Source organism: Rattus norvegicus, chromosome 1 (genome assembly GCF_036323735.1).
Source record: "Rattus norvegicus strain BN/NHsdMcwi chromosome 1, GRCr8, whole genome shotgun sequence".
Classification (NCBI taxonomy): domain Eukaryota; kingdom Metazoa; phylum Chordata; class Mammalia; order Rodentia; family Muridae; genus Rattus; species Rattus norvegicus.
Genome location: NC_086019.1, coordinates 138,915,764 through 138,939,376, shown reverse-complemented (window position 1 = coordinate 138,939,376; position 23,613 = coordinate 138,915,764). Strand labels below are relative to the sequence as shown.

Sequence of the window (23,613 nt, the reverse complement as noted above, 5' to 3'; positions counted from 1 at the left end):
GTTTCAACAGTCAGAAAAGCTGGGCGATCGTATCGTCAAAGCGAAGCTCCTCTGATGAGGAAGGTTATAAGCTACCCGCGCGCTACGAGATGGAACCACAAGTGGGAAACCACAGGGTCTCACATGGGAAGGATAATAACGAATCACTATAAACTTTTGTGTAAAGTTCATTAAGTCTAAAGAAATGATCAAAATTTGCTTACAATGATATAAGTAACTTTAGTATTCATTTAAGTCACCGAATTTGTGGTTTAGAACTTTCCTTCAAGGGGAGCCCCAGGCAAAGAGGCTTTCTGGGGAATCCCACAAACACTTAAGGAAGCGATAACACAAATTTTACGCAAACACATTTAGGAAACAGACAAATAAACAACCACTCACAGTTTGTTTCCTGAGCCTCCAACATCAAAACCAGATAAAGGCAGAAAAACATTGATCACTCTTAGGAATGGTGCAGAATCACCAGCAGAATTTTTGATAAACTGACTTAAGCAATACATGTGGAAGATAAGCATATCGTGAACGAGTGGGCTAATTCTAAGAACAAAAGGTTATCGTACGTAGCGTTGCAGAAGAAAAATATATATGTAACAGCAATTGATGGAGGGAGGAAAGGGAAGGTGAAAATGATATAAATACATTATAGTCTCAAAAAAAAAACCAATTTAAAAATTCAATTTAGGTCTACCAACCCACATACCAAGGAAAACAACTTGGTAAAACCTGGTATCTGTTAAAATAAATTATCAGAACACTAACAGAAAAAAACTGCTCAACCTGATAAGACTTTCTTAAATGCAGCAAGACAGCCCTATAGTCAGTCAACATCATTTATCATTTCCAATGATAAGAAGACTAAGCACATTAGTGTGAAATCAAGACCAAGACTGAAGAACCTCCCCATCCCACTTCTATCCAGTACTGCTCTGGCGGGCTACTTAGTGCACTGAACAGAAAAGAAACACAATACATGCCACTGGAAGAAGTGAAACTTCTCAGAGATGACCTAACTGTCTACATAGAGAATTCCAAGCAACCAAAATGCTACTAGAGCAAGTGCCTGAGGGTTGTGAGGCAGAATTCCAAATCAGTATTAGTTTTATGTTCTGGTGAAGATACGAAGAACCTGAAACTGAAAACAAAAGCTATGGTATTTGTAGCAGGACCAAGACATTCAGATAGGGAAAAGTGTAAATGAATAACATTTACACCATGGGGACAAATCAGAAACTCTAACAGTTATATCCCTAAAACCATAAGCAGGACTTTAAGAGTCACATGAATCAAACCAATATAGTGATTTTATACTGGTATAAAACAGAATAAAGGTCAGTGGAAAAGAACTGAAGTTAGTTACTTAATTTGACAAAAGATGCCAAGTTATTTCAACAGCGAACCAACAGGCAGGGGAGGAGAGTAAGCAGCTTACTAAGTAACAGCACGAATGGATATAAGATGTACACAGGAAAGCAGTCCTAGCAGTGCCATTCAACAGAATAGAAGCGGAAACAGTAAGGAAGACTGAACAGTGGGTTGGGGCGCCCGCTGCCCTTTCAGAGGAAACCTATGTCAGGCAGCTCAGAACTGCCTGGAACTCCAGTTCCAGAGACTCTGATGGCCTCTTCTGGCCTCTGGGGGATGGGTACCTGCATGCACATGGCATACATAAAAAAATTAAAATAAACCTCATAGTCATACAAATATATGTCCACTAGAACATCTAAGATTAAAGACTAAGAGTACAAAGTGTTTGCCAGAATGTAAAGTAATGGGGACATGGACATACTACTAATGTCATGTGAAAGGATAGTCAAAGTTTACAAACTAGGCTAGCAGCATCTGCAATGTCAAACAACACTCATATTTTACCCAGCAATGGGTTAAAATTACTAATAAAAGCAAAATCTTTCCTTTAAGATCCTTCATCTCTCTCTCTCTCTCTCTCTCTCTCTCTCTCTCTCTCTGTGTGTGTGTGTGTGTGTGTGTGTGTGTGTGTGTGTGGCATGCGTGCTCATGCCATGGTGTGTATTAGTCAGAAATACCTGAGGCAGTTGGTTCCCTTATACCACAATATAAATCCCTGTTATCAAACTCAGGTTATCAGCCTTGTCGGCAAGTACCTTGACCTACTGAACAATCTTTCCAGGCCCAAACATATTTCTGTACTAAGACTTTTTAATGGCAGCTTAACTCATGATAGACTCGGACTGACAGAAATAACTTGTCTTACATCCATATGATGCAACATTTGTAAGGAATGATCTACTGATTAAAACAACACGGATAATTTTATGCTGAAAGGCAGATGGCAAAGACTAGACGCAGACGCTTACTTACTGTATGTTTTTAATCTGTATGTCATTTTAGAAAAGGTAAAATTTCAGCACCAAAAGACATATTAGTGATTAGCAGGGAGAAGAAGAGGAGGTAAGACAGAGGAACTTTTGAGCCGAATCAATGTACTTCCGTGTTATAGAGTGATGACTATATAATATTTATTAAAACTCACCAAAATGCAAAAATAAAATGGGTGGGTATGTGTGTGTATCCTGGTGATAAGGATCAAATGCAGGGCACTGTGGCTGATATTCAAGCGATCTACAGCTCAACTATATCCCTATACCAGTGGATATTTTGCGTATAAATTAGACCCTCAAAAGTATAACATACAAAATAGTTTCTATCAGTACTTTAACTTTTAATCCCACTGAAATTAAACTGAAATTCTGAATAACACAAATAAGTTATTATATAGATGAATAATTACAATGCCAGAAGAGGCCATGGTTTTATTTAGTGGCCTGTAGAATATAAAATATACCCATTATATTTGTGGTCACTAGTGAAAAAAATTGAACTGCTGTGCTGATAAAAATAATTGTATTTAATGCACACCAAGTTGAATGAGGACTTTGCTGAAGGACGTGGCCTTTTCTTCCTATTTTTGACAACAGGAGAAATAAATTACTTGTGAGCAACTGCAAGTTTAGGTACATCAGATGGACACCAATTGCTCATCTCTGCTGTTTCATTAGCACAGAAAGAAAGACAGCAAGAACGAGTGGTCGAAGTGGAACGTAGTTTCAGTAGCTTGCCTGGATTACACAGAAGATCCTCTCCACAAAGGTGACCTGGGCATGTACAGCTAGCAGTAACCAAAGTCAGTGACTTCAAAACATTGCCCTCATCCTTCAGAGCAACAGCTTGAAGGGATTATTACTACGCTGTGTGTGTACATGTGAATGCCTGTGCCCGAGGAGACCAGGGTACTGTGAGGGATCCGACATGGGTGCTGAGAACCAAACTCTGCAAGAGCACTATGTGCTCTGAGCTGCCGAGCCACTTCTCCAAGCCTCGGCAGACTTTCTTTTTAAAAAATCGGTAAAGCCAAACTAAAACAAAGAAACAAACAAACAAAAATCTCCAAGTAGTGGCGTGGAGAATTTTCTAACTTTTTAACCTGTATGTCATTTTTACTGTGAGATGTTTCTCTGTTAGCAATCAAAGCTCTCATAGCTCAGCATGGAAGGAAATTCTGAAGTGGGAAACGTAAAAGTCCTTTGCCCTTTAGTATAACAGAGGTGGCAGAAACACTGAAATAAACGTAGATGACATAAATAACAAAGTTGAGCGCAGTCGCAAACATCAGCGTGAAGAACATGGAAGCGGGTCTGTCTCCCTGAACTATGCCGCTCCCCTCTCCAGGGCTCCCGGTGACCTTGTCAGCCAATATTTTGGCAAAGCCTGTGTCTTCAAATTTTAACCCTTTTCAAGATCAACTCTGCTCCATGGCCGACATGTAAAGGAAACACTCTTCTTGAATATGCACTCACTAAACTCTGTTTCTCTCAGGCTAAGCAATGCTATGTTACATTTAGCCATCACTCCACTGTGCAACAACTCATGAGAATGAAAACAAAATTAAGGTAAAATAGAATCTCTTTAAGAGAATATATTATGTGGTGAGGAAATACTAGTGTTAGGAAACCTTCCAGAAGCCTCATGCATGTCTGCAGGTCTGGTGACTGACCCTTTTGCTCTAGATGCTTTCGAAGGGTGAGTGTATGTCAAACAGTCCTATTAAGACACAAGTTAACTTACTAGCTTAAGAAAGCTAAAGTTTCACAACTACCCCACATTTTAAAACAATCAGTATTATTAATTTTAGAAAACAAATAGGTACTGAATATGGCAAAATAATCATCCCTTTGTAGCAAAAAAAAAATTCTAATTTGACTGAATTTTAAGTGAGCAATTATACTTGAATGATCATAAACTAATATTCCTTTCAACTTTTCTAAAGTTTCTTAACTTTTATTTTATGGTTATATTCTAATTTTATTTAATAATTGTTTAATAATCATTGCAGTTGACATAGGGAGGCATAGGTTACTATAATGAGTTCACTTTGCTAAGACAGGTACAAGAAGTTTCTGTATATGTCTTTCTCTCCCTTTCTTGTTTAATACTTGTCAGTATTAAAAAAAATTAGAAGGTGGGCATGGTGGCATACACCTTTAACTCCAGCACTCAGGAGGTAGAAGCAGGTTGAACTCTATGAGTTTGAGGCTAGCCTGGTCCACAAAGAGTCCAGGACAACCAGGGCTACACAGAGAAACCCTGTCTTGAAAAACCAAACCCCAAGATTGTACAGTTTTAGCTAAACTCTAGATGGAAGCTTCATGCCTAGCATTCCCAAGTAACGCTTAGGGTGCTGGAAAGTTCTCTTCACGCTATGAGAGAAGGCAAGCATCAGGGTAGCTGGCTCCAAACCCCGAGGCTTACAACAGCTATCTGCCTGTGCCATACACTGGTGAAACAGTGACACAAATGGCTGCACTTACTTAAGGTCTGTTCTACGGACGGAACCTGATAGTGCTAGAGGTCAGGAACATAGGTCTAGGGAATCAAGGGCTCAGGGAAAACCCTACGACTATTCCTCTGCTAAAATATATAGCCATGAAATGGCAAATGGTATGCTGCTGCACCCATAGACAGTGCCTCGTTCAACCCTCACCAGAGAAGCTTCTTGTAGTAGATGGGAATCAACAGAGCCTACAACTGCACAGTGTACAGAAAGTAAGAGACTCGGATGCAGTTAGCCCTAGAGAGGATGCTTTCATCAAACCCCTCAAGGTGCAGGATCTATGAGGTAGAGGAGGTAAGAAGACTGTACGAGCCAGAGGTGGTGGAGGAGTGCAGGGGAACAGTGTTTCCTAAATGTGTAAGAACTCACAGAGAGTGCCACCATTGCACAAGATCTGCAAAGATTCAAGCTAGTCGGGGTCCCAGCACTGAGAGATAAGTGCATGAAGAGCTATCTGCAATAGATAACTGCTGGCAAAGGAAACTTAGTTTTCCTCAATTAAGTGCCACAGGGTATATAAATCAGGGCAGGCCCAGTGCTCAGGAGTAGTAGCCATCACAAAATGAGCCCCATGCTTTCCTGCTGTTATTGCTGCACTTTTTGTGGGCTCTTCGTTTTAGCAGTTTTTATTTGTCATACTGTTTTTGTTTCTGTTTGGGAAAGAGAGGGAAGAAAACAAAGTTGGGTGGGTAGGGAGGTGCTGAGGTTCTGGGAGGAGTTAGGGGACAGAAAAACATGACCAAAATCTATTACACGAAAGCTGTCTTTTAAAGAAATGTAAAAAAGTTCTCTGGATTCGCTCGCTCTTCCACTTACATTCTTTTCCTCTTCCAAAGAACTCAGGATGCAGCCTGTGTTTATTTTGTATGTGTGCACGAGAACATGCATGCAACTGAGCATGTGCAACTGTAAAATTTTGCATTTTAATATCTTTATTTAAATTCTTGTCCCACAAAACTGAAGTCATTTAGACTGTAAACTTAATCGGTTAGACTATTTGCTGAGCTATCTAATCATCACCATCATTTAATTTCACAGCACTGCCAGGGCAATAACAGAAACCCAACATTTAAATCCTTTTCTCTTGGTCCTAGACAAGCACTAGCCATCTTCCGTCACTGATCTGCCTACTATAAACAGGTCTTATGAATATAACTGTTTTATATAAATATAACGTGTATAACTGGTTAGTCTTTTGTGATGTTTCTTTCACTTAGCAAAATGTATGCAATATTCATCTGTGTTGTAGTATTAGTGTTTCATTAATTCCAAATAATATTCCATAATTACTTATCTATTCATCAAATTGTAAACATTTGGGTCATCTTGACTTTCTAGCTGCTATGAATAAATAATACTATCAACATTTTACACACATGATTTATACAAGCTTTTTTTTTGAGGCCAGATGTTTTTATTTCCCTTAAGAATATACCTAGAAATGGACTGCTAAATTACGCATATGGTAACTTAGATTTCACTTTTTGGGAACTTTGGGTTGTTTTCCAAGAGGGCTATACCATTTAGCGATTTTGCCACATTTTGTCAATGTTTTGTTCTTATCTGTGATTTTTCTTGTCATAATAACAAGGTGGCCTTGCATCTCTCCTAAAGCAAGCTTTTCTTTTAAAGTAAAATAATACATTTTGTTAGTTTTTGAAAAATGAGGTACTAGGGGATGCTCATCACAGATAGCTTTATTCTTCCCTGAAAAAAAAAAGTTAAACACGTTCTGTGATCGAGGACTATACCACATCTTAAAACTTTGAAAGTTAAAGAACTTGTCCTCCGAGAACTGGGAGTTTCCATGAGAAGATTGTTTCAGTGTGGTCAATAAGCTTGCCCTAGCATCCTATAGGCTAAGCACTATGTGCCGACCAAGACAATATGTATTACTGTGGACAAAAATTCTAGCCTTACATATATCTTTTTTGGTCAAGTTACAAATGTTATATTTCAGACAGGCAGGCAGGCAGACATGCATGATTGTGAACACACATGTGCGCACTCCCCCCAGCAGATGGGCTACGTGAAGAGATTATACACACTACACGCACTAACCTAGAAGACCCAGGACTGTGGGATATTCGTTAAGGAAGTTAAGGAAGCAATAAGCTAAAGGGGGAGCCATATCCACTGTGCCTGCTGTTACAGAGAAGTAAAAATCAACTATAAAAAGGCTGCTACTGGTTTGTAGAGATGGCTCAATGGTTATGAACACTTGCTGTTCTTCCACAGGATCTGGGTTCCATTTCCAGCACTCACACGGAAGTTAACAACAGTCTGTAATTTGAGCCGCAAGTGAAAAAAAAAACAGAGCAAAAACAGTTAAGACCCATCCCAGCCCTCACAGAGACTGAGGCAGCATGCACAGGGCCTGATGGCCTGTGTCAGACAGGGTGCTGAGGGTGAAGCAGGTAGCTGTGCCCCTGCTCCCTAACCCAGAGGCCATCTCCAACTGGCAGCTAATTGCGAATGCAAACTCAGTTTTCTCCAGGGGAGTTTCACTGGAGAGCCGAACTGCTCAGGGCAGGCTGCATACTTAGCAGTAGACACCGACAGAAGACAACTCCCAACGGTATCTTTGGAGTCTGTCACATGATGTCCTGTTAGGGTTTTTTTTTTTTCCTTTTAAATCTTATCACTTTTTAATTTAAATTTCATTTTATTTACATTTTCTTCTCTCTTTTTGTCTTTTAGGTCCTCTGCCTATACATTATGGCTTCCAATCTAATATTTTTATGTGATTCTGGAGTGTGCAAATGAGTGTATTTCCGTATCTGTACCTGTTTTTTTGTGCCTTTTCTTCTTGGACTCTTTTCCTTATGTTTACTTGTTTTTCCCTATTCTGGTGTGTGTTAGTTTTTAACTCATTTTTAATTCCTTAGAAGACTGTTTTCTACTGTGGGACAGAAAGAGGTGAATATGGATGGGAGGGAAGGTGGGGAGAAGTTGGGAGGAATAGAGGGAGAAAAACTATAATCATGATTTATTATGTAAGGAAAAAAGAGATATTTTCAATGAAAGGGAGAAGGGGAGGGGTCCTAAGCCCTTTGAGTAAGAGGACTGTTAGGACTCTAAGGGAAGCTATGGTGCCTTTGTTGGGCACAGGCACCATTTGTATTAGAACCCAGGGCGCTGGAGCCTATGTAGATATTAGAGACTTTTGCATCTGATATTTAGAAGCAAAAAAAGCCCAGTGATTTTCACAAGTATTTGCACTAAGAAAAAGTTCAGTACTGTACTGAGAAAGTCACTATAGAAATACAGAAACAAATGGGAACTGGACAATAGGTGGGGATACGGAAGACAAAGGCCAGAGAAGAGGAATCTGAACTACTCTGGCCTAGTGGCAGCACATGGAGGCTTCCTTTAGAATCCAGAAAAAGACGTAAATGGAAAACTGTGGGAAAAGGTAGAATCCAGAAAAAGAGAGACATGGAGGGATCCACAATAAAAAGATGCAGAAAATTTAGATGAAAAATGATGATAGGTGCTTTAATTATGTTGACTCTGAGATGTAACAGTTTGACAAAAGGCTCGACAAGGTCACACACTGTTGAGGCAGTATGTTTACAAAAGTGTGTCTAGACCCAGACTTGGTTAGATACACATTATCTGCAGGTGAGATTAGCTGAAGACAGCTCAACTCACTGGCTTCCTATGAATACAAAGAGCATAAAAGTATACATTGGGGAAATGCAAAGCAAACCAGAATGGGCCATCACTTCATAATCATATACTGTTATTTGGGAATGCAGAGAAACTGGAAGTCTTTTGAAAACTGCTGGTAGAAACCATGTAAAATGTTAGAGCCACTGGAGAAAACAACATAGACATTCCTAAAAACCACAATTATCTTGGCTCGGCAATTTCAATTCCGGTCATACACCCAAAGAATAAAAGCAGGGATTCAAACAGGTACTTACACACATGGTCAGAGGAACACCACTCATAATAGCTGAACAGCTAGCACAGCTCAGGGGGTCGGCGTGTGAACGAAAGTATATGATGTCACAAAGAATGTTATTTAGCCTTAAAAAAGGAACTCTGACGCATCTTACAATTTGTATAAACTTCAGATGTTATGCTAAGTGATGTAAGACAGCCAGTCAGCCACAAACAAACAAATACTGCATGACTCCACTTACATAAGGGACCCAGAGCAGGCAGAATCAGAAAGCAGAATGATGGTTTCCAGGGACAGGAATGAAGACTTATTGTTTAACAGGTGAGAAGTTCCACTTTGGAAAAACAGAAATGTTTTGATCTTTCTAGTTGTGATGCTTATAAAAAAAAAAGTATAACTAAATAACATGGAACTGTATAGTGTACCCAAAAGTAGTTAAAAGGGTAAATTATGTATATTTTATCACAGATTAAAAAGTGAGTGTACAGCAGTTAAGAGATGCAAACTTATTTAAACAAAAGTTGACATATATCCCACAAAGCCAAAATTATAGCCAGTAATCTGAGCCAGATGCTACCAGTCATGGTCAATGCCAGTAGCCAGAGGGCGATCTCCATGTTGCAGCGAGTAGAGAAAGAATACTAAATCATGCATCAGCACTTTCAACCACATCCTGTGTAAAAGCAATGCCAAGCATATCATATTCCAGTGTGGATAGTACTGTGCTTACCATGTGAGTAAGCTCTCGAGACAGAGAAGCTGGTTTAAACAGTACTCTCTCCTCTTGCCCTATTTCGGAACCCCTGATGCGGCACACAGGTTTGCATCGCTCAGTTTTCTTCTTCACCTCCACAACCTCATTCTCATGGCAACTAAAAGCTACACTGTGTGGCTCTGTTAGAAGCATTTTCATATGCTTGCTGTTGATCAGATATAATGCCAGGCACGGCACATGTGTGGCAACACTTTTGTCACATGTGCTGTAAGAGATCAAAAGTTAACAGGTATTTCTGACATAGCAATGTTACATCATCTATTAGACCCTTTCCTTCCCCCAAAATTATCTCTATAGCCAAGGTGTTTACATACTAAGAAACTGGTTGCTTTTCCTCAGAAAATTGGACATTGAACTGCCTGAGGATCCAGCTATACCTCTCTTGGGCATATACCCAAAAGATGCCTCAACATATAAAAGAGACACGTGCTCCACTATGTTCATCGCAGCCTTATTTATAATAGCCAGAAAATGGAAAGAACCGAGATGCCCCTCAACAGAGGAATGGATACAGAAAATGTGGTACATCTACACAATGGAATATTACTCAGCTATCAAAAACAACGAGTCTATGAAATTCGTAGGCAAATGGTTGGAACTGGAAAATATCATCCTGAGTGAGCTAACCCAATCACAGAAAGACATACATGGTATGCACTCATTGATAAGTGGCTATTAGCCCAAATGCTTGAATTACCCTAGATCCCTAGAAAAAACGAAACTCAAGACGGATGATCAAAATGTGAATGCTTCACTCCTTCTTTAAATGAGGAAAAAGAATACCCTTGGCTGGGAAGGGAGAGGCAAAGATTAAAACAGAGACTGAAGGAACACCCATTCAGAGCCTGCCCCACAGGTGGCCCATACATATACAGCCACCCAATTGGACAAGATGGATGAAGCAAAGAAGTGCAGACCGACAGGAGCCGGATGTAGATCGCTCCTGAGAGACACAGCCAGAATACAGCAAATACAGAGGCGAATGCCAGCAGCAAACCACTGAACTGAGAATAGGTCCCCCGTTGAAGGAATCAGAGAAAGAACTGGAAGAGCTTGAAGGGGCTCGAGACCCCAAAAGTACAACAATGTCAAGCAACCAGAGCTTCCAGGGACTAAGCCACTACCTAAAGACTATATATGGACTGACCCTGGACTCTGACCCCATAGGTAGCAATGAATATCCTAGTAAGAGCACCAGTGGAAGGGGAAGCCCTGGGTCCTGCTAAGACTGAACCCCCAGTGAACTAGACTATGGGGGGAGGGCGGCAATGGGGGGAGGGTTGGGAGGGGAACACCCATAAGGAAGGGGAGGGGGGAGGGGGATTTTGCCCGGAAACCGGGAAAGGGAATAACACTCGAAATGTATATAAGAAATACTCAAGTTAATAAAAAAAAAAAAAAAGAAACTGGTTGCTTGCACTATACTTTTTTTGTTGGTATTTTTAAAAAAATGTAATTCTGAGTAGGTTAAGCGAAAAGTTCAGATCACTGTGGACACTGCGATCATTTGGGTGGTTAATAAAAATTGAACATGCTATAATGATAATGAGATTGCCCACATAGATTTTGCTCTCGTGTAACCACAGAGCTATGAATAAAATACAGAGTGGACAAGTGACTCAGTGAATAGGAGAAGTAGAGACTAGTCCAAGGTGATTCAGAAACTTTACTGAGGTAGGTAAAAGTTAGAAATAGATTTTAATACCTGCATCATTTGGAGACAGAAGTCACTCAGAACATTAAAAAAATGTTTTTTGCTTTGCCTATAGGTACTGCCACAAACCCCAGCTCAGATAGATACCACTCAGAACTCCAAGGTTCTAGTGAGTTGCAGTATACAGAGTACAGGATAATGAAAGGCACATTGTAACAAATGTCAGACCCAGTCTGGTATTCTTTTCATTCCTTCAGTGTAGCCCAGGACCTCTGTGATAGCCAGAACCACCCATCCTGAGAATCTACCAGTTTGACAATAGAGGTACATGTTTTTGTCTTGTTTCTGGCAGTGTCCGTGCTACTGACTGTAACTGAACATTCTAATAATACAGGCTATGGCAACATCCAGTCTTCCCAGGCATCACAAATATTTATTTCCTCTGCAACCTTTTTAGGCAATCCAAAGATAAAGGCTGAAGGAAAGGAAGCAAAAATCCACCACCTGAATATGTATGCCAAGGTCTGACCTAAAATCCCATCAGGTAAACACACTGCACCTGAGAAACTACAGCTGGCTGCCATTAGTCCTGACCTCTGCATGTCCTTCAGTTTTGTTCTAATCTGCCCTCAAATTTTTAAGGGATGCAGATTTTTCAGGGAAAGGCTTTTGCTAAGCCTTCCTAGGGCCAGAGAGACAGACTATTCCTTCTGAGTTTCAGCTAATGAGACTGTATGGCCTATCTAAGCAATGAGCACACAGAGGGGACTGCCATTTTCTAAGTATTTTTATTGTCATAAAGAAAACACTTAGAAATCCTGTGACCATTAAACTAGCATTCTGAATTGTTAGCTACGAAATTGGCTTTCATTAAATTTTCAGTAACATTAAGATTAATGTTACTATTAATAATAGGTTTGTGTTTTTCCAGGTACTCAAACTTATTAAACTGCTAGACACACTGGATCTTAAAGTCACCTTAAATCAGGCACCAATCTTACATTTCCGTCTGGTCACACACTGATGGGCCCCTCCTCTCTGGTATGCTAGTGTGGGAGTAAGCCACAGCACTTGCAGTCTTCTAAGAATGCGCTCATTTGCCATAGCCTCAGTCTGGCTATGGAAGGTTCTCATCAGTCAACACATGAAGTCAACATTGACTTCTTGTAGAACAATGGGGAAGGGCACGCTGGTACCAAAGGGCCCTGCCAACAAAGTTATTTCATATCCCATTTTTTTTTTTTTTGGAGCTGGGGACCGAACCCAGGGCCTTGCGCTTCCTAGGTAAGCGCTCTACCACTGAGCTAAATCCCCAGCCCCTCATATCCCATTTTAAACACATGATTCATACTAACAAACCATTTATCCAAAGAGCCAGAAGCCATGAAAGAGAAGAGAATGAGGAGGCAGGGGAGAAATGTCACATGCAAAGGAAAAGGGATGTCAACCAAGGATGAGTAGTGTCCTTGGTTGGGAGATCAGGGGAAGACTATCCAGCTAGGCCCTGTTGTTTCTAAGACATTTCAGAAAGCCTGGAACAGAGTCAGGGCTGTAGTCATGGCACCTGGGGAGTGGAGGCAGGACTATTAGGAATTTACCTCAGCTATGTAGTGAGTTCAAGCTAGTTTGGGCTACTGAGACCTTGACTCTTATAGGCAGACAGTCGGACAAGAAATTATACAGAAGTGATAAACAATGTAGACTGGAATTTAGAGTAAGCCATAGAAAGTACAGGTATATAGCACAAATGGGGAATGCTGACGCTAATTCAGAGGGAATTATTTGAATGTCAAAGGTTAGGAACTGGAGTTCTAAGTATGGAGTAACAAAGCAAAAGGTTCACAATCTAAACCTTGAGATTACTGCTGTATTTCATTTCTGTATTTTTACATTAAAGTTATTAGTTATTTTTACATTAAAGTTAATTAAAATTATGTTAGCACAAGGCTTATGAATCTGTATTTACAAATCTTAAATCTTAAAATTTGTATTTATAAAACGTCAATTCATTTCAATCAAGAAATATCTATTAAAGCCAGACATGATGGCCCACACCTTTAATCCTGGCACTGAAAGGACAGAAGCAGGTGGAACTCTGTGAGTTCCAATCAACTTGGGCTATATAACAAGTTCAATGCCAATCAGAGTTAAGACAGTAAAATCATTTAAAAAAATCTGTTACATTTAAAAATAAGATTATGATATCTCATTCTGTCTGTATGCACAGGTAAACTGATAAGATGAAAAATGAACAACTTTGTAAACTTCTATGTAAAAGTATGGTGAGAATGTATAGAGGATCACCTGAGTATTTAAAGTGGTACATGCATCCAATGGAATGTTTGCACACAGGTAAGGAAGCCAGAGGGCACTACTGGTATCTTCCTTCATCAAACTCTATTTTACAGTTCAGACAATCTCTCACTGAACTTACTGATCTTTGTCAGTTAGCTTAGTCAGCAAGCCTCAGGAATTCTCCTGTCTCCATCTCCATAGCACGGAAATACAAGTGTGCACGCCACACCTGACATTTACACAGACTCTAGGGACCTAAGCCCAGGAACTTTATTGACTGAACCATTTCTCAGTCCCTCAAATGAACTTTAAAATGCTAATAGAAAATACTGAAATTCAAAATAATGTGAAAGTAACTGGAGAACACCACTGAGAGGGAGGAAGAGGAAGAGGCAAAAGAATTATAGGGAAAAACCTGCTACAAATTGTGAGCCAAAATGAACTCTGGATATCGTGCACCTATCCAAAGTGTCATAAAAAGAATTCCCATATTGGCAAAGAATTAACCAACAGAATGTCTAAGATTTCTTGCAATACAAGTCTACAATAAAAAATCATATACGTGTGTGTGTGTGTGTGTGTGTGTGACTGCCTCTGTGTATATACTCATATAATAAAAGGAATGGGCCAACTCAAGGGAGCCTTAGGACAGCAAGACAATGCACTGGCTGTGAGGAGTCTGACTTTGGTCTGCATCCCATCATTGATTACCTATGAAGGGTGACAACAAGGGGAAGTACTACCACTCTAACCTGTTTCTTGTATGTGAAGAGGGATGATGATTAAGATTGCAAACATCCCATGCGTATGTCTTAGTGTCTATCTATTCTCTCCTAATTTTACTTCACAAAGCCATAATGGCAGCCTAATATACCCATCCCCACACTGCCGGAATGATCTTTTAAAGCAAAGAGGGAAGGATTCTCACCACGGCTGCTTGCTTTTGCACATCAGTTCTGGCTCCAGTTTCTTTATAATTAACTCGCTGCATGCTATGCAGAATGTTCCCACCTTTCAGGAAGTATCCATCAGTTTCTCTCTTTCCCAGAGACTTCGTTCATTATTTCTAGAACTCTTCCTTCATCCTTCATATAGACAGACATCTTCTTGGCCTCTGAGCACTGGCCCGAATGAAGCATTCTACTTGTTTCTGTCCTAACACACAGTTTGTGCATGTTTCTCTGGTTACTGTTGATCTTATGAAGATTCTCTTAGACTCAGTCCCTCAGTTCTCAGTCATATTTCTAGTACTTCCTCATAGGAAATGGGATAAAATAGTCACTGCCTGACAAATAACTCTCAAGTCAAATAAATCATAGAGAAGGGAAATATAAAAATAGTGTCTACAAATTAAGAAGCCTGAACTGAGTTAGCTTACCTCATATAAGCTCAACTAAGTTGTATGACACTACATATTTTTAGCACTCCTTTTATTTGATTTGATTTTTAAAATTTTATTTTGAGTATTTTTACCTGTATAGAATACATATGTGCCCCAAGTGCAAACCTGATGTATGTGAAAATCAGAAGAGAGCAGTGGATGCCCTGGAACTGGAGTTAGGGATGGCTGTTAGTCACCACTCATGTACTGGGAATCAAACCCAGGTCCTCTCCAAAAGCAATCAGTGTCCTTAACCACCGAGTCTCTCCAGCCCTTCTTTATTAGTTTAAGTATAAACTAATGGTTTTCATTATCACATTTTAATACGCATATGATTAGTTTGCTATTTGCCATCACGTATCCCTTCCCCCCACTTCTGCCACCTAAATAGTACTGTTCTTTTGCTTTCTTCTGTCTCCCCTAACCCCCCAGAAAATCACACTGAGAGAGGGAAAGAGCAGAAAGGCAAGAGAGATTCCCGTGAAACAGAATGAGAGTGCTCTGCAGTTCCCTGTCCTGTTAAATCAAAAGGGTCATGAAAGCACAAGACAAAGATCCTAGAAAGTAGACTCTCTAAATTTCTTATATAAGAGGGCAAATATCAAAAGATAATTGTTATCTCTCAGAGGAAATGACTTTTCGGAGAAATTAAAACCAACATCATCTTTGGAACAAGTTCAAAACACCAAATTACAAAGTAGGCCTGGCAAGTTAAACCACCTGACAGTGATTACTGAGGGGCAGTGACACCACTACACCACAAATCACACCTCCTCTGAGTGCCACACCCAATGTGGATTTCACTGGCTTCTGTGTCTAGGTTTCTGAGCTCATCTGCCAGCTTCTCTTAGGGAGAGGCTAAGTATGGTAATCCACACCTGAGAGGCCAAGGGAAGAAGGTTTGAATGCTAGTAGCCTAGCCTGCCAAGGGAAGAAGGTCTGAATTTACTATGCTGCTTTCACAAGTTTAGTCGCTGTTTATCTCAAAGAGGAAAGGGATGGTGGAACAGGGCTGAGGTGGCTCAGTGGGTAAAGGTGTTTGCTGCTAAGCCTGATGACCTGAGTTTAATCCCTAGGACCCACAGGGTAGAAGGACAGAACTCCCCCAAGCTGTCCTCTGACTACAACAGGTGAGACATGCCACCCATACACACAAAAAATTGAAATGTCTTAAGAGAAAGTGGGTTATCTCAAGTACTAAACAGACCTGACACACCAACAATACACTTCCACTATTTCTTTAATCCAGACATTATATTAGTACTTTATTCAAAATTACTCCTTTTCTACTTAACCTGCTCCACTCTAACAAATTTAGACACTCAGGTTATTCGGCATCTGTGAAGTACTTGACTGACTCCCAATTTCCCCGCCTTTGCCAGAAAGCTGCTAAACTTCCAAAAAGTACTTCATGAGTTGTCCAACATTCCCAGACTCTGGCCTTACCGAATGTAGAAGTCCTTACTAATTTTAGATTCAAGGATGTGTTCTGTGAACAATTAGCCTGTCCAGAGACTCCGCCCCCTTCCTGCTTAGACACCCAACATTACTAATAATGTGAAATCAAGCAAACATAAATGCAGCTTATCACTGCTCAGAAGCTACGGCAGGAAAAAAAGTCAACTAAAGACAGTTTCAAAACAATACTGACTTCTCTTTCCCCTGGAGAACTATCACTGAGAGACAGGAGAACAGCAGATAGGAAAGACCAAAGCCCTACACAGACAAAAGGACAAAGAGGCAGACAGAAAAGTAAACTTACACAGAGAGAGACTGAGGCAAAAGGGAGGTGGAATTGAGGTGTGAGGATGGGGCAAACAACAGAAAACAGGCAACTAGCAAAAGGGCAGCTCTGAGAATGATCCCTCCTTTGTGATCATTTAGATTCTACTTTAGAGCAAGTAAATTTGTATTCTAGTAATAAGTGCTTACACACACACACACACACACACACACACACACACACACACACACACACACACACACGGTCACACATTCCTTTTAAAGAATTTTAAAAATTCCGTACTCAGGCCCCCCGCTCTTTCCTTACTGTTATCCCAGGCTTTCTCACACTTTGTCCTAGTTTCGGAAGGACCAAGACCTGGCAGTAAGGATACAGAGAGAAGTCTTCCTGGAGACTTTCAGATCATAAGAGGTATGGGCCCTTCTTACCTTCAGCAACACCACATCGACAGTCCTGTCCACCTTGGAGATGTCACACAGACTATAGCGCCTTTTGTGCCGCTCATACATTTTGTACAGATGCAGAAAAGAAGAGACAAAATGCAGACGTCTATCTGCTGAATCCAGGGACCAATGTGCTCGCACAGGTCCGAAATTCCAAATTTCTCACAGTGGGCGGGAGGAGACTTCTGCTTCCAGATTCCTCTATATAGAAAACTCTCCGGTTAAGGAAAGAAAAAACCCAAGCAGACTCCAATTCTGTGAACTAAGTGGGAACTTTCTGGCAGCCTCATAGCACTAAGACGACGAGTTTATAGTTCATAAGACAAGCGGTCTGCCTCAAGATCGCTGCTGTGCAGATCTTGACTGAAAGAGAAGCACAGATCTTTTCCATCACTGCCGAGAACTCCAGTAGAAAAATTAAGGACGAACTGGCTAAGCATAATGGTTGGCACATGTATCCAGAAAACCCAGAGCCAGTAATAAAACCCCAGTATGCACTCTGCCACAAAGAGAGGATTTAAAAAAAAAAAAAGGTGGCTATCTCAAAGGGATGGCATGAGAGAATTCCTCAAAACAACAAAGACAAGGAAACCTATATGGAGGGGTTGAAAAAGAAAGAAAGACAGGGAAAATAAAAGAAAAACCCAGAGGTACTTTCTAGAATATCCAGTTTTTAAGCCAGTCTCCAAGCTCTTTCAGCGGCAGGGCTGGATTTTGACTTAAGTTGAAAATATCTAAGGACGGGCTGAGTACAAGGAAAACAGACCACTCCTCCAGATGTCCTCCCGCCCTCCCTCCCTAGCTGGCTGCCGCTAGCTAGCCCATCTCTCCCTCCGCAGCCTCCACACCCTTTACCCTGCTCTCTCAAGATCGTTATTACTTGCCCTTTCAGATCTGCACCAGCAGCCTTGGAGGTTTGGAAACCTAATTGCAGTGGTGGGAACATGATTCATCTACAGACTAAGAGAAAAAACAAGGCTTCCTTTTCCAACAGGCTTCCTCCTGCTCCTCCTCCTCACAAGTCCCCAGTGAAAAAGACTCTGTCAGACACTGCAAAGAAACAACCTCAGTCCCTTTGATGCCAGTAGTATGCTAGTAAAGAAAGGCGGTGTTATCCTCAACACTACAAGTCTGTACAACAGCCTTAGCCATTCAGGAACGACACAAAACGCTGAAGCCAACCAAGGCATATACTGCATTTCCCTGCAGAATGCAATGCAGTGATTTAATATCAGAAAAATGTTAGCCAAGTATTTCAGAGTTATGTCTCTAGGATGTAGAATTAGCTATAAAAATGTCTGGCAAGGTTTAGAAGTCATCACCAGTTAAGGTTTTATTTCATCTGGGGTCTGAGAAAGTTCTAAAGAAAGTTAAAGAGATGGCATAGGATGAAATGTATGCATGTCCCTTAGGACTCTTGGGACCTGCCCTGCCCTTCATATCTCTCAATCACAGGACTATGTGACTTCATTTGCCTGTTTTCCTGCTTCTCCAGACCTTTCCAGTTGCCAACTGCCTATGACTTAGGAGCAGACACTGTCATTCATTTTCAGATATTCTGCACTGTAATAAACATTAGAGGGGTAAGGAGGAAGAGGAACCAAAGGAGCAGAAAAGAGAGATGAAAGGATAGAAATGGAGGGGGAAAAAAAACCTTAAAATCATCCCAAAGGTGGGCTAGGTGTGGACATATGCTTTTAATCCCAGCACTAGGGAGACAGAGCAGGCAGATCTCTGTGAATTCGAGGACAGCCTAATCTACACAGTGAGTTCCATGACAGACAGGGCTATATAAAGAGATCTTGTGTCAAAAATAAAACCAAAAAGGGGAAAAGACATTCTAAAGCTTTCTGTGAGAAGCTGTCCTACATTCTCTTTAAGGATGACACATTGCAGCCCCTTACACAGATTTGGAGAATGTGAATGTACGGTCTTGAATACTGCACCAGAAAGGAAGAGAAGAGTCTAAATACTAGTTTCTCAATATTGCAAGCCAAGTTGGTGAAAGGTATTTTCTCTTAGAAGCTGTAAAGGGGGTGATGAAGGTCTCATGAGTCACCATTTCCTCAGGCCAGGTGTGTAAAGAGGCTAGTCTACCTAAAAGAAGGAAAGAGCAAACCCAGCTAAGGTAGCCAGTTTTGTCTCTTATTCCTCTGTCTACCCAAACACCACAGTCTCAGCTCTTTCTAACACAAATCTCATCTTGATTCCATCACAGGCACATTAAAAGCACGAAGGTGGGCAATGTCCTCTTTCTGGTGCCTCTAGAGCAGGCCGCTCCTGCATCAGCACCACGTACAGTAAGCATGTGCTGCTTTTCAGCATAGAGAGTGCTAAATACAGTAGAAACAAGACAATTAAACAGATTAAGGAGTTGTAAATAAAATTCTTGCTTAAGCTAACCAAAAACATGGGAATCTATCCAGGAATGTACAAATACTTTGATATTATGTGGTTTAAGGGCATAGATCCAAAGGTCCTGGAGGGGCAGGCTTAAGTGTACAAAAAAACTGGCTGCCTATTATATTTTATGGATCAACTTTCACCAAGTTATAATTTAGAATCTCCTCTTTCCAATGAGCACAGAGCTGTCTCCCCTCTGTTCTCAAATGGTTTGTTCCTCACTGCCTCTCCCTTCTGTTCTAATTAGAATCAAATGTTTCCTGCCTGCAAGTTCCCAGGCATCTCTCTAGGGAATCAGAGATGCTTTAGTCACTGTGAACCTTTTCTATACCAACTCTACCAAACTAAAAGATAATCTATATCAATTTAATAGGCATCCTAGGCCTTGCAGAAGATACAAACAAGTCAAAACCATGGACTTTGTCCTTGGAAACTTTACATAACCAGACAGAAATGTTTCAAAACCATTACAATTTTCTGGATGACATTAGAGGACTGTTTGAAATAAGTACATTAGATTTTTCTTTTGGTTGGTTTTTTTTGTCCTAGAAATCTAGATTTTCTCTTTTCTACACATACAAACATAATAAAAGGACAATTTAAAATTGTCCTTGCTAATCTGTTTCTTCTCAGAGAACAAATGCTCTGGGTGGGGCAGAAAGTCTGTTTGCTTTCCCCTTTGGATCTGCCAGCCACTCCCCCATGGAAGACAGAATCTGTAGTCAGTACTTGTACTGCTGATGCTACATTTCCAAGTTTTTATCAAAAACATCTGGAACCACTGAACAGTTATTCTGTTAGGATTTTAAAACACAGCAACCAATCATTTCACAACGAAACCATAGCTGAAAGCTACAAATTTAAAGGAGACTTTAGGTACATTTCTCTGTTCTTTCAAGTTTGGGAACTTGCAAGAAAACATACAGATCTTTTTGTACAGTAGGCGTTATTTACAGTATCGATCCTCTCTCCCCTATGTGAGAGTCAGCCCACCCTCTGTCAGATTATCACGTCCTGGGCCTAATATGGAATCCCAAGTATTCTAACACGAGAGTCTACTAAGAATTTTCACGCACTTTAACCACCACATTGCTGCTCAGGAGTTAAATATTTCTTGATTTAATACTTTATCCAAATTGTTTAGATCTTAGGGACTAATGTTGTGTGGTTCTTTGGTTCCAGTTAGGATAGGAGCTCACAGGAAGTCTACTGCAAGGCTTCTGAACTAGGGTGCCACCTAGTGGAAATTCTGACACTAAGGGCCAGAAAGCTTGTGGCCAATTTTTTTTTCCTTAAAGCTCAAAGAGAACATAAAGAAGTAAAGCTTGACCCACAAGGATCAATTCAGCTCAGCAGGGGACATGGGACACAGGTAGAAACCAAGAGGCATTTCTCCTGGGCGAGCCACTATCTGTGTGCCTGAGTAAGCTGGAAAGTATTAATCTGCTGTTCTGGATGTGGAGCTCCAGAATGTACAAAGAAAGTAGTTTGAAGCTGGACCCACCCCAAGTTCTTTCTTGCTCCATTATTAAATTCTATTATTTGGACACTAAGATTTGTTGTTGAACACCTTGTTGCATAAAAGTTCATTATGTGTGGATGAATGAACAGCAAAGAACAGAGAAATGACATATTTTCTAAAAACCATTATTATTGCAGATTTTATTTTCCACCTCTAGTCTTCAGATGAGATAGATAGCAAAGGTTTCACACTCATCTGCGCATTGCACATTTGTTGATGAAAATTTTGAGGAAAACTTGTCTGATTAGAATAAAGATTCCTTCCAATGAGACATGAGAGTGTGCGTGGGGAGAGAAGGGAATTCTTTAGGAAGCCTGTAAAGCTATTATCTCCATCCAGGAGTTTCTTTTAAATGTCAGACATCAGTGTTTAAGCAACGAGAGGAGCCCTACTCTTTCTTCTTGGCATTTCACAGAATCAAGGTTCAAGGAGGGACAATCAGTAAATGAGGAAAATTAGTAGCAAGCGTCAGGAAACACCTTTGCTTGAACTGTTTACTGCCTTTGCAAGGAGGGGGGGGAACCACCACATACAAAGTTCAGTTCGAAGCAGCAAACTGTTTAATGATGACAATTGAAATAACAACCAAAAAGATGGATGGCTTCACAAAAGTCTCTTTACAAATAAATGTTCTCTCCCAGGATTAAGTCTTATAGAACAAGCCCACAATTGTCAAATCACCCAATCACTTTCTGAAATAAAGAGGGAAGAAATACCACCAGGTTTGCAGTGCTATAATGCTAGCATTTGGGGAGCTGCAAACCAGGGGAGCAGAAGTTCAAGGTCAGTGTGCACACATGAGACCCTACCTTAAAAAAATTAGAAAAGAAGGAAAAAATGAAGGGAAAAAAGGAAGAATGAAAGAGAGAAAGAAAGAGAGAAATAAATAAAGAAAGAAAGAAAGAAAGAGAGAGAGAAAGAAAGAGAGAAAGGGAGGCAATGGGAGGAAAAAGTCAAGAAGGAGAGAAGAGAAGGAAGGAAGGAAGGAGTGAAGAAGGGAGAGAGAGAGAGGGAAGAAAAGAGGATGACAATTTCAATGAGAAAAGCTGACAGTTCAGTCTGTAGAACATGTTTTCTGAAGCAAGGTGACTATAGTAGAATGCTTGGTTGAGTCTCTTGTTCAAGAAATATATATTTTATTTAAAACACACACACACACACACACACACACACACACACACACACACACACACACACACACACACACACTTGTTTGTTTATTTCCCAAGAAAGACCTATAAGGTGGCTAGATGTGGTAACAGACAGCTGTGATCTCAAATATTCTGGAGGCAGAGACAGAAGGAACTTTTAAGGCTAGGATTTCAAGGTGAGCTTGACAACCTAGTTTAAAAAAAAACCCTTCAACTGAAAAATGAGGAAGAAGGAAAGTCAAGGGAAGGAAGAAGAGGCAGGAAGGGAGCACTATAAGAGGAAGTATTAACCCCTACTGTATGGATGAGTTACAGCATCTAAAGTTTAAATCAGTTGTACAGTATCACAGGTAATCATTTTGGAGTTTCTAATACAAATGCAATTTGTCACTTGAGAAGTTCCAGAAATCAAAAAGAAATAAAATGAAAATGGAGAAAGCATAAGTTAAAATTTAAAGAGTTCTTTTCTCAACATAAGTTTCTTATAACTGATGCTAAATAAATGTCAAATGACAAGGACTCATTCATTTTTAGAATAAAAATGGCAATGATTTGATTCATTTTATTTCACTGGTTTAAACAGATATATCAACATTTTAACACATTTCAGGTCTAAGTTTCTTATTATGGAAATACCTTTAAAAACATCTGGATGAAAGCACTTGGCATACAGACCACCAGGAGTCAATGCTGATGACTGCCTTGCACAGGTTCTGCAAAGAGAGGACCCGAGTATTCTCATCCCAGATGCTTGCCTCTAACACACAGCTGTCTCTTACAGCAGCATTTTAAATATCTCAAGATCACCAGGTTTCTCAAAGCATCTTTTCTGGGCCATGATTTCTACAAGTGTCCCTCACGCAAATGGGCATACTCTGCCCTGATTTATATATTAAGCTTCTTATGATGTGGAAGTTCAAAACAGAATCCACCAGAATGGTAGAGACTGTGGTGACTGGCTTTAGTGTAGACACCACAACACTAGAAGATAGGCTTATTAAAGAATTAGCTAATTTTTCATTTTGACTTATTTCTTAAGTAGGTCTCTCCTGCACCATGATTTTGTGATTTTACTGTAAAATTCCCTATGTATCCTTCCTTGCCAAATTCTTTTATGTATTTTAACTTACCATTTGGCCACAGCAAGTATTTTAAACCTAGATTCAGTCCCTAATACATAACAGTTCTTTCTTGATTCTGTTTTATCTGTAAGAGCAAGGAGAGCAATGGAACTCAGACCCATCACTAAAAACTCCCTGTATGGAATACCAAACCGCCGGTAAGTTCTAGTTAAACATATCTTATTACTTTGTTTCTGGTGTACATGTGTGCACACTTATGTAGGTTGGACAACAACTTGCAGGGACTTTTATCATGGGGTCCAAGGAAATGAACTCAGGTCATCAGACTTGGGAGGAAGCACTTTCCCCAGGCTAACCCATCATATTGCCCTTGATTAAGCAGTCTT

The 23,613-nt window shown here is 40.3% G+C and overlaps 1 protein-coding gene across 22 annotated transcripts in view; it reads right to left on the bottom strand.

Moving 5' to 3' along the window:
* Akap13 (A-kinase anchoring protein 13) overlaps positions 1-23,613 on the bottom strand; it is a 306,957-nt gene that overhangs the window by 90,025 nt on the left and 193,319 nt on the right. For 2 of the 22 annotated variants that reach the window (XM_039105588.2, XM_039105591.2), the window contains exon 1: positions 17,055-17,822. The exons of 16 other annotated variants lie outside the window; for them this stretch is intronic. In XM_039105588.2, coding sequence (XP_038961516.1) covers positions 17,055-17,135 — 81 coding nt within the window. In that variant the 5' untranslated portion in view covers positions 17,136-17,822. Of the gene's footprint in view, positions 1-17,054; positions 17,931-23,613 lie in introns of those variants that run through there. 4 more of the 22 variants (XM_063284555.1, XM_063284552.1, XM_063284561.1 and 1 more) reach the window with 4 other exon arrangements.